At 27.6% G+C, this 14800-nt stretch overlaps 1 protein-coding gene and 1 long non-coding RNA gene across 3 annotated transcripts in view; one reads left to right on the forward strand and one right to left on the reverse strand.

Moving 5' to 3' along the window:
* The window catches only part of LOC115033902, a 6113-nt gene extending 1629 nt beyond the window's left edge, over positions 1 to 4484 (forward strand). The window contains exon 2 of the long non-coding RNA XR_003839251.1: positions 3837 to 4484. This is a non-coding gene — a long non-coding RNA (uncharacterized LOC115033902). The remainder of the gene's footprint in view (positions 1 to 3836) is intronic.
* The window catches only part of LOC100159887 (H(+)/Cl(-) exchange transporter 7-like), a 54327-nt gene extending 41081 nt beyond the window's left edge, over positions 1 to 13246 (reverse strand). Inside the window, exons 1-14 of one of the 2 annotated variants that reach the window (XM_029488710.1) lie at positions 12929 to 13246; positions 11848 to 11940; positions 10552 to 10851; positions 9750 to 9893; positions 9174 to 9357; positions 7704 to 7838; positions 7453 to 7627; positions 7234 to 7372; positions 6594 to 6687; positions 5934 to 6103; positions 3851 to 4030; positions 2280 to 2492; positions 2020 to 2199; positions 1614 to 1697 (exon numbers count right to left, since the gene is read on the reverse strand). In XM_029488710.1, coding sequence (XP_029344570.1) covers positions 1614 to 1697; positions 2020 to 2199; positions 2280 to 2492; positions 3851 to 4030; positions 5934 to 6103; positions 6594 to 6687; positions 7234 to 7372; positions 7453 to 7627; positions 7704 to 7838; positions 9174 to 9357; positions 9750 to 9893; positions 10552 to 10851; positions 11848 to 11940; positions 12929 to 12964 — 2127 coding nt within the window. In that variant the 5' untranslated portion in view covers positions 12965 to 13246. Of the gene's footprint in view, positions 1 to 1613; positions 1698 to 2019; positions 2200 to 2279; positions 2493 to 3850; positions 4031 to 5933; positions 6104 to 6593; positions 6699 to 7233; positions 7373 to 7452; positions 7628 to 7703; positions 7839 to 9173; positions 9358 to 9749; positions 9894 to 10551; positions 10852 to 11847; positions 11941 to 12928 lie in introns of both variants that reach the window. The other variant, XM_029488711.1, reaches the window with a different exon arrangement.
* Positions 13247 to 14800: the final 1554 nt, after the last annotated feature.

Consider the following 14800-nt stretch of genomic DNA (forward strand, 5'->3'; position numbering starts at 1 on the left):
CCTCCCATTTTGAAATGGCACAATATTAAAGGCTCGTTTGCTTACCGCGTCCTAAACTACTCGAGATTAATCTATGTTTTAAATTTCAAAAGTTTATCTTAAGAAGAAACAGAGATATATATGTTAGACAAACTGGGTGAATTGGTTCGTGTAAAGATACACTGGCATTGCTGGAACTTGGCCTGGCGCACTGCCGTGCGCTCAGATAATATATTATTTTATAAATATTTAAAAGTATCACAAAAAGTTATCGGTTTGGAAAAATGAGTTAAGTTGTCCATACATAATAATATGTAGTAGTCTATATCTCCACCACGAGTCACTACTAACAATGTTATAGTATAGAATCCGCTTAGAGGTTTGTAGTAAACAAAGAATAACATAATAGGATCATACGCATACCCGTTGACATTCGTAAAGCGCCTTGTAGCCAAGGAAAGTTTAGTACCTACCAAATATATCTGTTGACTGTTATGGCATTTTTAAAAAGGTTCTCGTCAAGGTATAAAGGATCCCTGCTGACACTGCAGCTGACTGTAGAGGTGGGCTTTAAATTAGGTACCTAATTATCACTACACAAGACTGACTCAGTGTCTGGTTTTTTACGCCAAAGTACGATTACCGAATTATCGTGGTCAAAATCAGAATTGCTTGCCATAAAATTAGTGTCCATATTTTATGGCATTTCACGGGCTTTACAGTAAGGCCGAAGTCCCGTGTCGATGTCACTATAAGTATCTCCATAGAAAACAATATAATATAATGACGGTTACTCAATAGTTATCACTTAACCACTTGGTACATTTTCAATCAATTTTAATATTTTAAAAAATTAAATAAGACTAAAAGTAACTGATTAAAAAAATTCAAAAATAAAAATTAATCAAAAAAATAAAATATAGTCAACTGTTGTTGGCTGAAGGGAGGGGGAGGTCAACATTTGCAACACCTGTAATTGACCGATTGACCCTATAGTCATTAATGAGTGATTTCGTTAGTTAGATTACGGGGTCATTGATACTTGCAGTATTATAGACATTCGATTCAAATTCGTTCCGGCGTTCGGACTTAAAGTACCTAATTAAAAATGGACTTGATCCACTTTTCGATATTTTTATAATATAGGTATGCCAATATAAATAGTATGTATTTAAATATATGAACAGTTCTCTCAACTTGTTGTGATTAATATAAAAATTACTTATTGATATGCACAGCGCACCTACTTAAATATTATAATATTATATAGGGAGAAATATACTTATAATTTCATACTGTAATATTATACTTACTGAACTGTTAATGAAAAATGAAAAATGGAAAATAGCAGGTTTATGAATACTTGAACACTTCTATTGATTACATGGTAATGGATTAACATGTCACGAATCAAAAAAGACGTTTACCTATAGTGCTTAATAACCTATACATAGCTTATTATAACTACTTAGTCAAGGTTGCTTCAGATTTATAATTCAATGGCTGAAGTTATAATAAACTTAATTGCATTTTTAATGTATAAAATCATGTTAATAAAATTCCCTAAATAATTGCCTCGATATATTATTTTATTTTAATTATAATAAATATTGAATAAACTACTAAGTACTTACTAATCTCACTATATATGGTGCTGAATTCATATATGGTCCCAGGTCAATAACAATACTTCTTTCATCTTCATCAACTTTCAATCTCTGAAATATATTTATATATATCATACATTATTTAGTTTCATAAATATTGAAACTAATTAAGGGGTAAGACCTAAAAACACATATTATAGGTATAATACTTATAGACGAGTGTATCTGAGTTATTTAACAATATTTCCCATTTAAATCATCAAATCCATCAGATATACTTTCTATGTGTATATAATAAATATATATATATATATATATATAGATAGTATATAAATTATGAAGCAATAACTATTAAAAATATTACTATAAAAACTATCAACAAAATTATAAAACCCCATGTTGGAAAGCATAACTAAAATTTTCATAAACGAACCTGGAACTGTTGAGTGTTGTGACAAGTATACGTTGACTTTCTAAGGAGCTCCAGTTTTATGCAATAATTTTCATCGTGTAAAGGAGTGAGGTATAAATTGTGCTCAAGGATGGCGTTTAACTGAGACCGAAGAATAAATCCTTTAAGCAAGCCATAACATTTATGCTCTATATTCCTTGTCTGTGAACAATGTTTTAGAAGACATTAAGACATTATTAACAAGTTGTGGAACTTGGTAAATCTCTTATTCATATATTTACCCGGCAGAAGCAAACTTTTGATGCTACCACGGGAAACCCGTTGTGTTTAGTTGTGTTCAATATATCCACTAATTTTCCAACCATTAGTATGTGAGGTATTGCACAGACTGTATCACTCATAAAGTCTTCTGTCGTTATATCGCTAGTTAAAGGCGGTGGTTCGCTTACTAATAAAGGAACACCCGACAGCTTAATCTGCATTTCATAAATACCCTTTTGAACACATAAATCTAAATTAATCACAATTATAATCACTTTTGTCATACAATACTTATCACGTTTACATAAATAATTTTAAATTTAAAGTGGCGTAGGCCATATAATTATTATCCAGTTGAAAATTAATGCAATATAAATGTATATCAATTATTATGTATATTATTATCACCCATTTAAATCGTACATGGAGTATAAGTATTAACAGTGTTCGGATTAGATAAGTACTTTTTTATCTAGATAAAGATAAAGATAATGCAACTCAAATGTGTCTAGATAGATACAAAAGATAATTTAACTCATATTTATCTAGATAAAAAAAAGATACAATTATTTCTAAATGGTTTTAAATTTAGGTATATTTTAGTTGGGCACTAGGAACATAATAATAATATAATGTTATAAATAAAAATAATTACATTATTTGTAAACCATAAACTTTGTTTGAGAATCTGTATAAATATTTAAAAATGCATTTGTAAAATTTCGCGATTTTTATCAATAAAAAATATATCTAATCTAACTTATTTAGATTAGTAAAAAAATGATTTAAGATGAACGTTTAGATACTTTGTAACTATTTATCTAGATAAGATAAAAGATGAACAAATAATTATCTAGATAAATTTATCTAGATAAGTCCGAACACTGGGTATTAAGTATGCAGTTTATTTATTTTTTTTAAACTTTATTTTGTATATCCAGTAAGAACAACTTATGAAGCCCCTTGTATTACATTTTTAAGCTTTTTAATTTAGAAAAAAACTGTCTATATGTATATAACTTGAAAATTCCAAGATATTCTGTGAATTGTACCATGATTAGCAAATGATAAAGTAAATATTAATTGAACATTTCAAATACATCTATGGTCATTTATTTTTAATTACAATAAATAAACAATATACATTTTGTCAAAATCTGTAGGTATTGGATGAATCTCGGTTTTCCATAACGTTATTTTTTGTTTTTATCCACTACTTAGAAAATTACTGAGAAGTATCATTTATATATTTTTTTTCTCCATAAACCCTCTCTTAATGTTTAAGATTCGACCAAATAGATACATATACAAAAATCATAGTATAACCATGACTTTTATTGTATTTAACTGAAAATGCCTCCTTTAATCAGTTAACTAGTTAGTAATTTAATAACTACGGGTGTTGGAGCCGTAATCCATTAAGAAAATAAGTTGATACAAATAAATATTTCCCGACCAAATAATATATCGATATAGGTACCTATGTGATGATTAAATAGAAAATAAAATAAAAATATTTTATTATCTAAGCGTCATAATATAATACTATTATAATGTAGTTATGCATTTTACTATAGATTATGCAACTTACGTCTGTAAAAAAATCACCAGTCCATTTAGCTGTGAATAATGTTATCATCAGCGGCAACAAGAACTGGACATTTCCTGTGGCTTCAATAAAAACAACAGTCAGACTTATAGTAGCTCTGACGATTCCTCCTAATTGTGCTGCAGCGCCGAGTAATGCGTATTTTCCTGGATCGTCTCCAATCTAAAATTAAAAAAAAAAATTATAATAAAACGGTTTATCAATAAAATAAAACTCGAATGGTACGTTTTAGATTTCTAATTATAGGCTTAATTATTGTTCGTAGTTAATTATATAGTTACGATTGTTTGTATTAAGATATTTAGATAAGATTGTTGATTTTAAGTAATTACTTCTGTATACAAGCAATTAATATATAGATTCAAAATATAAGGTTACCAAATTTTTGTTTTTAATTGTACTTGGAATTAAGGTTTATTTATTTGTATTAAAATACGTTTAAAAACCAGGAATTTATCACCATCGCAGGGTGAGCTTTCTTAACTTGTTTATTTAATACAACTATATTATTTTTAAGAAAAACGTAGGTAATAACTATTGTTAGTTACCTACTATATGTATTTAACGAAACACTTTCGAGATATTATGCTTTATATAAAATGTGAATTTTCTCATCTCCACGGATATTGCATTACTATTGCATTGTAGATACATTTTCTGAAATAATCTCTTTCTGGAGATAACTTTCTTCCCCCAATGTAGGTGGGTTCAAAATTCACTGTGCCGTGTTGTGTTACTTACAGTTATTACTTATTATATAATATGATACAATTCGTTGGTAACAGAATGTTGGAAACACGTTACACTGACAATACAAGTTGTATATTATATTCAACTTTGTTTGACACGTGTGTTGTGAACCCTTACTTATAACTTCAATTTGTTTCCAGTTAAACAAAACTTTTATGAATATAATTAAACCACTTTTTGACATATTATAATGAAAGTAAATACCTAATCTTCAACAACGTGTATTTAGAATGTATGAACAAATATTTGTAGAAATTAAACTTCAAACCAGTACGATGAGTATAGCAAGTACCGGTGACTTAAAATGTTTTAAACTTAATTACAATTAGTTATGATATTAGGTATTACCTATAGGTTTATGACTAGGGAGTGGATTTAAATGTCCTAAAAAAAACAAGAAAAATGCCTTTAAAAATACGACTTACTTTAATAATATTGCAAAACTTAAAACAAAAATTGATATTAATTACTAAACAAAAACTACCTATTTGTATTATTTAAATGTACGTAATTGAGCGTTATCGGTATTGATATATTAAGTCATAAATAAAAAAACCTCTCTATACGATATACCTACTTGTATACAGTATATCTTCGTGAAATATATTTCGTTTGTTATTTTCCATCACTTTTGCCTGGTATATTTGTAAAATCATACGTAATGAAAATAATATAACAACCCAAAAAATTAACCCAAAATAAATTTTTTTTTTTTTTGGTGGATAGCTTATGATAAATTCTCATAAAATTTTATCCATTTTTTTATAGTATACATGACAAAAGTAAGTACTCAAAGTTAAAAAAAATTACCTAAAAATTACTAAAAATATAATATTTTAAAAGTTGTAGGTATTTGACATATGAAATAAATTTGGTGATTAGAAAACAATGTTTTGAGATATTTAGAAACAATTATAATTTGAATTTAAATCCATTCCCTAGTTATGACTTCTTCAAATAATAACTATAATTAACATACAATTAATTTGTAAGTAAATCTTTTTTTATAAAAAAGGAGGGAATAATAATATTATTACATAATTATTATCTTAAAATATCTTTCTCTTAAAAGTTTTTAAAATATGAAAAACAATTGTGTTCTACACGAGTTTATAGTTTAATTAGTTCGTATTTAGTATTAAAATATATTAAACATATTATATTGTTATGTAACAATGTTTTTTTTAAACTGGAAAAATTCAAAAAATGTTCATATTTAATGCATTCATATTTTAATTTATACATTTTTTATTTGCTAATTGTATTATAATATTATTTAATATTAATGCTATATTGTAATCGTATAACCACTTACAGTACCAGGAGAATAATAATGAATAACTATGCTTGCGATGCGTCCCCAAGCAGCTCCAATCAATAACGAAGGCAAAAACAATCCAGCTGACATGTTAAGACCGACAGTTAACTCAGTTAATATGAAATAAATTACACAATAAACTAATAACGGGACGACTGAATATGCTTCTGTAAATAAAATAAAAAGATTAAATAGCTATTGACATCGTTTTAATATATACATATTATAAATAAATATAATATCTCGTAACTAGTAATAATGTAAAATATAATATTATGTGTATTAAATTGCTAATGCTATAATATTTTACCTTTATCATTTAAGATTATTTTTATTTTATATCTAATTTATAAAGATGTTTATTCCCAACTCAAATCAATTTCTTTTATATAATTTGAACAATGAACGATTTTACGTTTGAAAATATTTATGCAAATATAAAGTTCTTAATATTTATTTATTAAATAAAGATATTTATTTACAAGGTAAAAATTAGGTCGAGTGACTGCATTTTATCTTTGGTATATATTCTATTTTTTTTTTTAAATGCTTATATTATTGACTTTTATAAATCGAATACTAATATTTTATGTATAGGAATCAAATACACGTGTTAAATTAACTATAAACACTTACACACAAACAATTTATAATTACCAATTGGATAATGGAATAATGATCTGATACTTTCTTCTGGGGTATGAAGCCAAAATGAGCTTATTTCATTGTAACTCCCTGCTGGACAATACATCTGCAACAAACCTATCATAAAGGTAAAAGCCGTTTTCATAATAACTATAATCTAAAACTAAAAAAGTGTTGGTATTAGACTTAAGTTTTAATTAATATTAACTTATCACTATCCATCGTTTAAATTCATCATGGCACATATACGTTTATTATAATTAACATTATAACAGACAATTGATAATGCATACAAACTTTTAATACAAAATAATTGAACTTTGATTTGTAATCAAATATTAATATTTCAGTTTAGTGTTTAATATGTAAATATATATAAAGTCATTCAAACTCAAACTTTTCGGTACAAACACTGTGGAGATTATAATTTTAAGTTCTTATTCGATACATGATATATCTATAGTTGTTTGTAATGTAAAATTGTTTAAGTATTTGTAAGTTTGTATCTGTATAAACTAATTTTATATTCATAGAGAAAAATACCTATACTATTAAGTAAGAATGAAAATAGACAGTGTGAGAAAATTAATTTAAAATATGAAGACACGTTTAACTTATTATCCTATTAGATTATTTTAAGCGTATTTCTTACTTGTACTACATTAGACGAGCTTATCTCTAATTTTGTTTGACAGTTGTTTAACAAAATCATGGATGTTAAATTAATTATTGCAACAAACACAGCGACAAATACAGATTCCATAAGTTTTTTTCTATTGGATATAATGTGTCTAAACAAATACAATTTAAAGCTTATTCCAATATAGTATTTGATAAATTGTTGAAAATAAATAAATTTTTAAAAACTAACTTCATTCTGAAAATGGATAAGTGATAATTAATATTGACAAATAAAGCTCCAAGTAAACCGCCGAATATCCCAAATATAATAAAAATGGGGAATTCTGAATAAGAAAAATAAATTGTATTTTCATTAAACTTCCCAAAAAAGTAAATACTTTTTCTGTGAACAGATTCTGATGGATCTATAGAAAAGTGTAAGTATATTAAATCTTTTATTATGAGGCACATCGCACATTTGTGTAGTACAAGAAAACTCACTTGTATTATTAGAAAACAGTACGTTTTTACCAGCGTTATATGTTGGAAAAGCTATTGCTGCACAAAAAAACACTTTCCACATGAGACTTGAGCTCCAAAAACTTGTTCCTTCTTCGAGACTCATTAATGTCCCTCCTTAAAAAATCAACAACAAATAAATACAAAAGTTTCTATTTTATAAAATTTAGAAATATAATATAAAGTCCGGTAAATGTTATAGTTTTTTCTTTTAACCATTACATTTTTTTATTTTTTTTCGTTGAAATAGTAAAATAATAAGTAGTAAATAATTTTAAATATTTAAAAATTATTAAATATTAATATTATTACCTATCTATTTTTAGATATTTGTAATCTCTAACGAGTAGTTAGACCATCACTACCTATCACCAAAAATTCTCTGCACGACAGTCGATGGGTATAAATTTTAAAGATAACTAGATGAGCTACCACGTAAAAAGTAAAGTTTGTTATCCCCAACAATATTTTTTCACCATTTTAAATATCGAATTCAAAATAATATAGAAAGTAGGCATAATGTCTGTACATTTGTTATTAAAGTATAAAGATTTTTTTAAAGTATTTTTTTTATCGTTTTTGATGACAACGAATATTTTTAATTTTGTATTAAAAAGCAGCTTTTTCTTTCACGAAATCAAAGCATAATTTTTATTTTTATGCATTTTGAGTTTGGACAAGTGGTAAAGCGTCAGATCTTTAAAGGATAGGCGGGATCTCGAATACGTGCTACACTAAACTTTTTAAGCGCGTTCCCGACTTTCGACATTTTAAGCTTAACTGCAACTTAGCGATAGTATCTGATGACGATGATTGTGAGGATACATACAACTACTGAACAAGATCGAATAATTATAATTTATAAAGATTTCCATTAGTTAGGTTTCGAATGTGTGGTACCTATATACCAATATTGGTCGGTAGCGGTACCTATACTCTATAGAATTAATACAACAGCGTTGTAAATATAGTACACATACCATAAGTACATATTTTCAATTATAAACTAGGTAGGTCAGAGGTATTCAAACTTTTTCATCCCAAGGCTCCTTTGAGTCTTCACAAAATGTTGACGGCTCCCAAATTAAAAATGACTGATAATTTAACTCGCGACTAAACACGACCAAACACGACACAGGTACGCATTGATGATTTAACGATGGCAGTTGATGGTATCGCTGTCTCTAATGCGACTTACGCGATCAATTAAAGCTATACTTAGCGAATGATTATAGTAGAGTGTAGACTGTAAACAATCCAACGTTTCCCAACCGGTGTGCCTCAATGATAATAAAAAACGTTTTTCGTAAAAATATTTTAAAATATTTATTGGTTTTCAATTATATGACGTGGCTCCCTTCGATAACTCTCGCGACGCCCCTGGGAGCCGCGACGCACAGTTTGAATACCTCTGAGGTAGGTAATTTTTGAAAATTAAAATTATATATTTACCTACAGGCGATCCAAAAGCGGCCGATAATCCCGCAGCAGCGCCTGCTGCCATCATGTCTCTCCTTTCTCGATCATTTTGTAAGGGTCCAATGACTTTCCGTCCAGGACCGTTTCTAAATCCTTTCCACCAAGCTTCTACGACTGAACCACCAACCATTGCTCCAATGTGGATCAGTGGTCCTTCCTGAAATATTGATTTGTTTTCAATAACGAGTATCCAATAAAATAATGCGCTCAATGGTAATGTTTTATTATATGAATATATGTTTCATTTCAAATACAAAAAAGTTATAGGTACGAACATATTTTATTGGCTTTATAATATTCTCTGTTTTATTTCTTAAGTTTGTACATACAATTTATTATTATTAGTATTATTATTTATTATTATTATTATTTTTGAATTTTAACACCAGCTTACTATCAATGAGTGAAGTGTATAGACAGTGTTAAGTCAATATTTCTCTACCTTGGTTTCAAAATCTTTTATTATTATCAATTAAAAACCAAGATAAACAAAATAGTACAATTTATTATTGTTAGCCACACAGTATTATAACAAAATATACAAAATACCTTTCCTCCGCCAAGACCTGCTATGCAAACGCACACCACGCTTATTACTTTTACCAATAAACATCGAACGGCCGTCATTCTCGGTATACGAATTCCGTTTAAATAAGATATTACAAACGGAATACCACTTCCAGCAGCAGAGGGCTAAATAATGTATAACAATAAATTATAGAATATTAACTATTATTATATTAATAAAATATACAAAATACTATTGGTAGAAGGAAAATATAATTTCTTTCAACATCAGTTGAGCAGATTAAAGAACGTTATTATTTTTAAAAGGTAATGATTGTGGAAGAAATGAAGAATAATAATGCAAATAATTTTTTTACCCGACTTTGTGCTATTCAAATTATGTTTAATCTGTTGACTATAGAGAGAAGTTCGAAAAATAACTGAATTATATATGATGTTTATATATAAAAAAATTAAAAAATATGTATAGGTAATATAAAATTATGGTTAATCACATATATAATCATTGCGATTATAATTTATGTATTAATTAGTTTTTGCATTGTTGTAGCTATCGGGTAAAAATGGTGTAAAATGTACTGATTATAATACTTACAAATCTCAAAACAATTTTTATAAGTAGTTTATTATTAATCAATTTGTTTCAAAGTAAAATAGTTTGAAACATAGTTTCTAGACAATGTTGAGTAACTATTTAATGGGTATTTTACCAAGGTTGATATAGTTGAAATTACTGCAATTCTTGTTTTTGAATATTTATATTAGCTACCACCAAAGACGTCATAACATTATACAAACTATTATATATAATTTTATAATTAACCTCCATGAATAGCACTACACAGCATCCAATAATCGTAGGGATGACGGTGAAAAGTATCCAAATAATCAGACACTCTACCGTCGAGTGCTTAACATCAATACAATTTCGAATCGATTGAAACTTCCAATTACAGAAATATTCAATTACAGTATCAATAAAAATTCCAACTGCTGCAGTACATATGGCGATCGAAAAATAAATAAGCCATCTAATCACATTACTCGCCACTACTGTCTTATAGCCGTTTAACTTTTCTTCTCTAACAGTAAGTTCACTTTCGTAATGATCGTAATCCAAACTCTGAAAACATAATAATTTATCGTATTATTAAATAATTTGATTAGGGTCATAAAAGAACACCCCCAATACATTATACGCAATAGTTAAAATCTCGGGTGTTGGCCAGTTGCCCCCCACGGCTGTTATCGGGATTTTAAAATTTTTTTTTTTCATTTAAATTAATATCGAATGATTAATTGGGCCTCACTGAGAAAAACTCTTGTGGAGGCCCAGGAAAATATACCAGTTGCCCTCAACGAAATATACCAGTTACCCCCGCATAATTACAATATATGGCCCTTATAATAGGGAGGTAAATATACAAATAATAAATAAAATTATTTATAAAAATAAAGTAAAATAGGTAGTATAAAATGATAGAAAATTATTGTATTTTGTAATAATTACTAATAAAATAATATGAAGACAATAGTCAATAAAATAATAAATATTTTAATTATGTGGCATACGATGTTATAATTTGACAAAAAAAAAATAGTATACATGATAGAAAAAAAAATCATAATAAATAATAAAATTATAATGATAAGTGGCATATTCAATTTGATAATTTGTCAACAATAAAATAGTACAAAATGATAGAAAAAAATTCATATTAAGCTTGTAATAACTACTAACAACATAATATTAATACAATAGTCAATAAAATAATAAATAATATAGGTAACTATGTGGCATTCAATGTTATAATTTATAAAAAAAAAAAAAAAATAGTAAAAAAATTAGATAAAATATTATGTTTTTACTAATAGATTTTACAAAATCTAGTCTACTAATATTCTTGTATTTTATTTGTATATTTACCTCCCCTATTTTACGGGCTATATATTGTAATCGTGTATATATTAACATATGAGGGCAACTGGTACATTCATTTGGGGGCAACTGGTACATTTGGTTGAGGGAAATTGGTACATTTTGCTCTAGATAGTTTAAGGGGAATTGGTATAAAGAAAGATACTTTTGGGGGCAACTGGTACATGCCCAAAATCTCACTTCATAATCCGACGATACGTAATTTATTGAGTGCGATCTAGGTTTCGATTTCACTGCAGATAAGGTGTTACTAATTGTTGACAGGCTGGATCCCTGCGAAAAAAAAATAATTTAATCTAAAATTCATATTTTTATGATAATACAACTGAAATACGGACAACCGTTTTAAAAAAAGTAGGTAGTATACCCTAAGTATATTCTTTGCTTCAAAACAACCCGTATAATATCTGTCTAGAAGTTTTTTACCAATGGGTGGTTTCATTGTATTGTGTTAATCTTATGTAATTTATATCCATATTACCAAGTGTATAGTTAATATTGGTTATTCAGTATTCTAATTATTTATTGTGTTTAAAATACAAATTTTTAGATTTTTCTAATAACTCGTGTGTCTCCTGTGATAACTTTTATTGATATAATTAATAAAGGAAAAACCAATAATGTCTTTTGGTGTTTCGAGTTCAGCCAAATAAAATGTTAAATATACAAGGTACCTAGATACGTATTATGTTTGTTTAGAGGGACTAGAAATGTCGTAATAAAACAAATTAAATGCTTCGCATCAATGCCAAATGTCGACCTCTGCCTCGGTCGGGCATTCATCCAGTTGGCAAAAAAAAAAAATATATATATATAATGGTTGTTTTTTTTATTACTGTTTGGCATTTGGTGTCATTAAAACTCAATATGACTGAACATTTTGGGAACAATTTAAATAAATTTATTATAAGTACAGTTACTATATTTGTTAGTTTATGGTTAGTATTATTTTTTTTTAAAACAGTGTATTAATTAAAAATTTATAAAAAAAAAAAACTCGGCCATTCACATTATAGGATATTTATGTAATATTCCAAAACATAAAAAATAAAATAAAATTATGAATATAGGTTGATATTTAGCAATGTAATTATTCTATAAAAATGTACGTAGGTAACAATTTTTGGCTTAAAACATTTCAGGAACAATTTTAAATACACCAGCGGAAAATCCAAAACTATGACGATTTATGGTATTTATGATTATAACTTGTAAGGTTGTTCCTAGAAATGTAGTTTAAACAAAAAATTTTAATAAATACCTCACGATTGTTATTCATACATCCAACTCCTCTCATGAATTTCGACTTTTGCCAATTACAATTTAAAACGTGCGTAGTAAATCCATAGTTATCGATTGCATTATTCTAATAAAAAAAATATACATACATATATATAATATAATTATAGTTAGTAACACTAGTAGAAATAATGTAATATAAACTTGCCATTTTATTTTTTAAATAATTAATATAGGTTTACATCAATACTATCAGAAGTTATTGTTAAAACACTAACAAATGATTTTTTAACGATTTGTGTAATTATCGGTAGCGATGTAACACACTGACTGCAGTTGCTCTATTGGCACTAAAATTAAATTTATCTCACTACGACTACCAATGCAATTTTTTGTGACTTATTAAACATTTCGTCACAATGGTATTGTAGTTTCTATATAGTTTTATTATAGTCTTAAGTTTTAACACAATTCTAATTCGTAGAAACCATTAAATAGGTATGCATTCAACAAAATATCTATTTAAATTAATTATTTACATCACATTATTTTAATATGCCTGTATATATGACATAGGTATATTGAGCTCCTTTTCACCAGCACTGCTACTTTCAAATTTTAAACCTTGAATGTATTATGTACTATTTTTTTGTAATTTTGTACAAGTAAAATAAAATATTGTACACCCCCTCACCACCCGGGGCCATCTCAACATGAGAAACCCCGTTTTTTCCATGCGCATGCTGGAGAAACGTTTCTCACAAAACTGTACAAAAAAAGTACATAATACTGTCAAGGTTCGGTATTAAAATTTCAAAATTGAAAGTGGCAGTACTGTCGAAACGGAGCTGGGAAATTAGATACACAATAAGATAATAATAGCAATATATATTATGATATAAAAACCACATTATAGTACAACAATGAATTATGTAATTTAAATTCAGTTTGAGGGAGCTTGGTAAATAATCTCAAAAATCTTCTCTCTTAAATACCCATCTACAATGATCGTAAATGCTTATTTAGACGATGATCTATTTTTTAGAATTTCCCAGAAAACGGGATACTCGTTAAAGAATATTATCTTTGGGCAAACAAGTTTCCGGTTGAGGCAAATTTGGTTTTCTTTAATTATCATATTATATCATGAAAGGTGGATACGCCGTTCAACAGTGCCACGCAGTTAATAAGCGGAGTGGTACAACAATACCGATACCATGGTTACCCGTAGCCGGTAGGTACTTTCAAATATCGGACCACCAGAAATTAGATAAAATGAAGCATTAGTGAGACTATTTATTAAGACCTACAAGAACTCAATCCTCTACAAACAGTTGGAAAGTACGTCTTAATCGATTAACAACTGGACTCAGAAGGTGTGAGCATATGATGTACAAGTGGAAACTAAAGAACAGCTAGAAATGTGGTTGTGGAAATGACAGTCATGAGTTATGAGACATAATACCACATGTCACAGACGAATGTCCGAATAGTAGGTTCGTGTTGGGCATCAATGGAATTAATGAAGTTACGAAGGGAGCAATTTAATGGATTAGGGCTTTGGGCATAGAAATCTAAATATGACTATAATATACTACCTATATAAATATATAATGTATTGTTATTAATCTTACTAATAAATTTGTTTTTAAAATGTTACTGTGTTGCCATTCGAATAGGTATATAATGTATATAAATATTATAATATATTATAAAATTATTAAGCAACTCCGGTTGCTCACTCAATTTCAGTATCAGCACTTTTAACACTAACTTTGAACTTTATCGGTGACGACGATAAAATAATAATATAATAATACAACTTGGACCGAAAACTTTCATAGATTTTAATGACATGGACATATTATACTGAGTCAAATCTAACGTCGTTTAT

This window comes from Acyrthosiphon pisum, chromosome A1, assembly GCF_005508785.2.
Source record: "Acyrthosiphon pisum isolate AL4f chromosome A1, pea_aphid_22Mar2018_4r6ur, whole genome shotgun sequence".
Lineage (NCBI taxonomy): Eukaryota > Metazoa > Arthropoda > Insecta > Hemiptera > Aphididae > Acyrthosiphon > Acyrthosiphon pisum.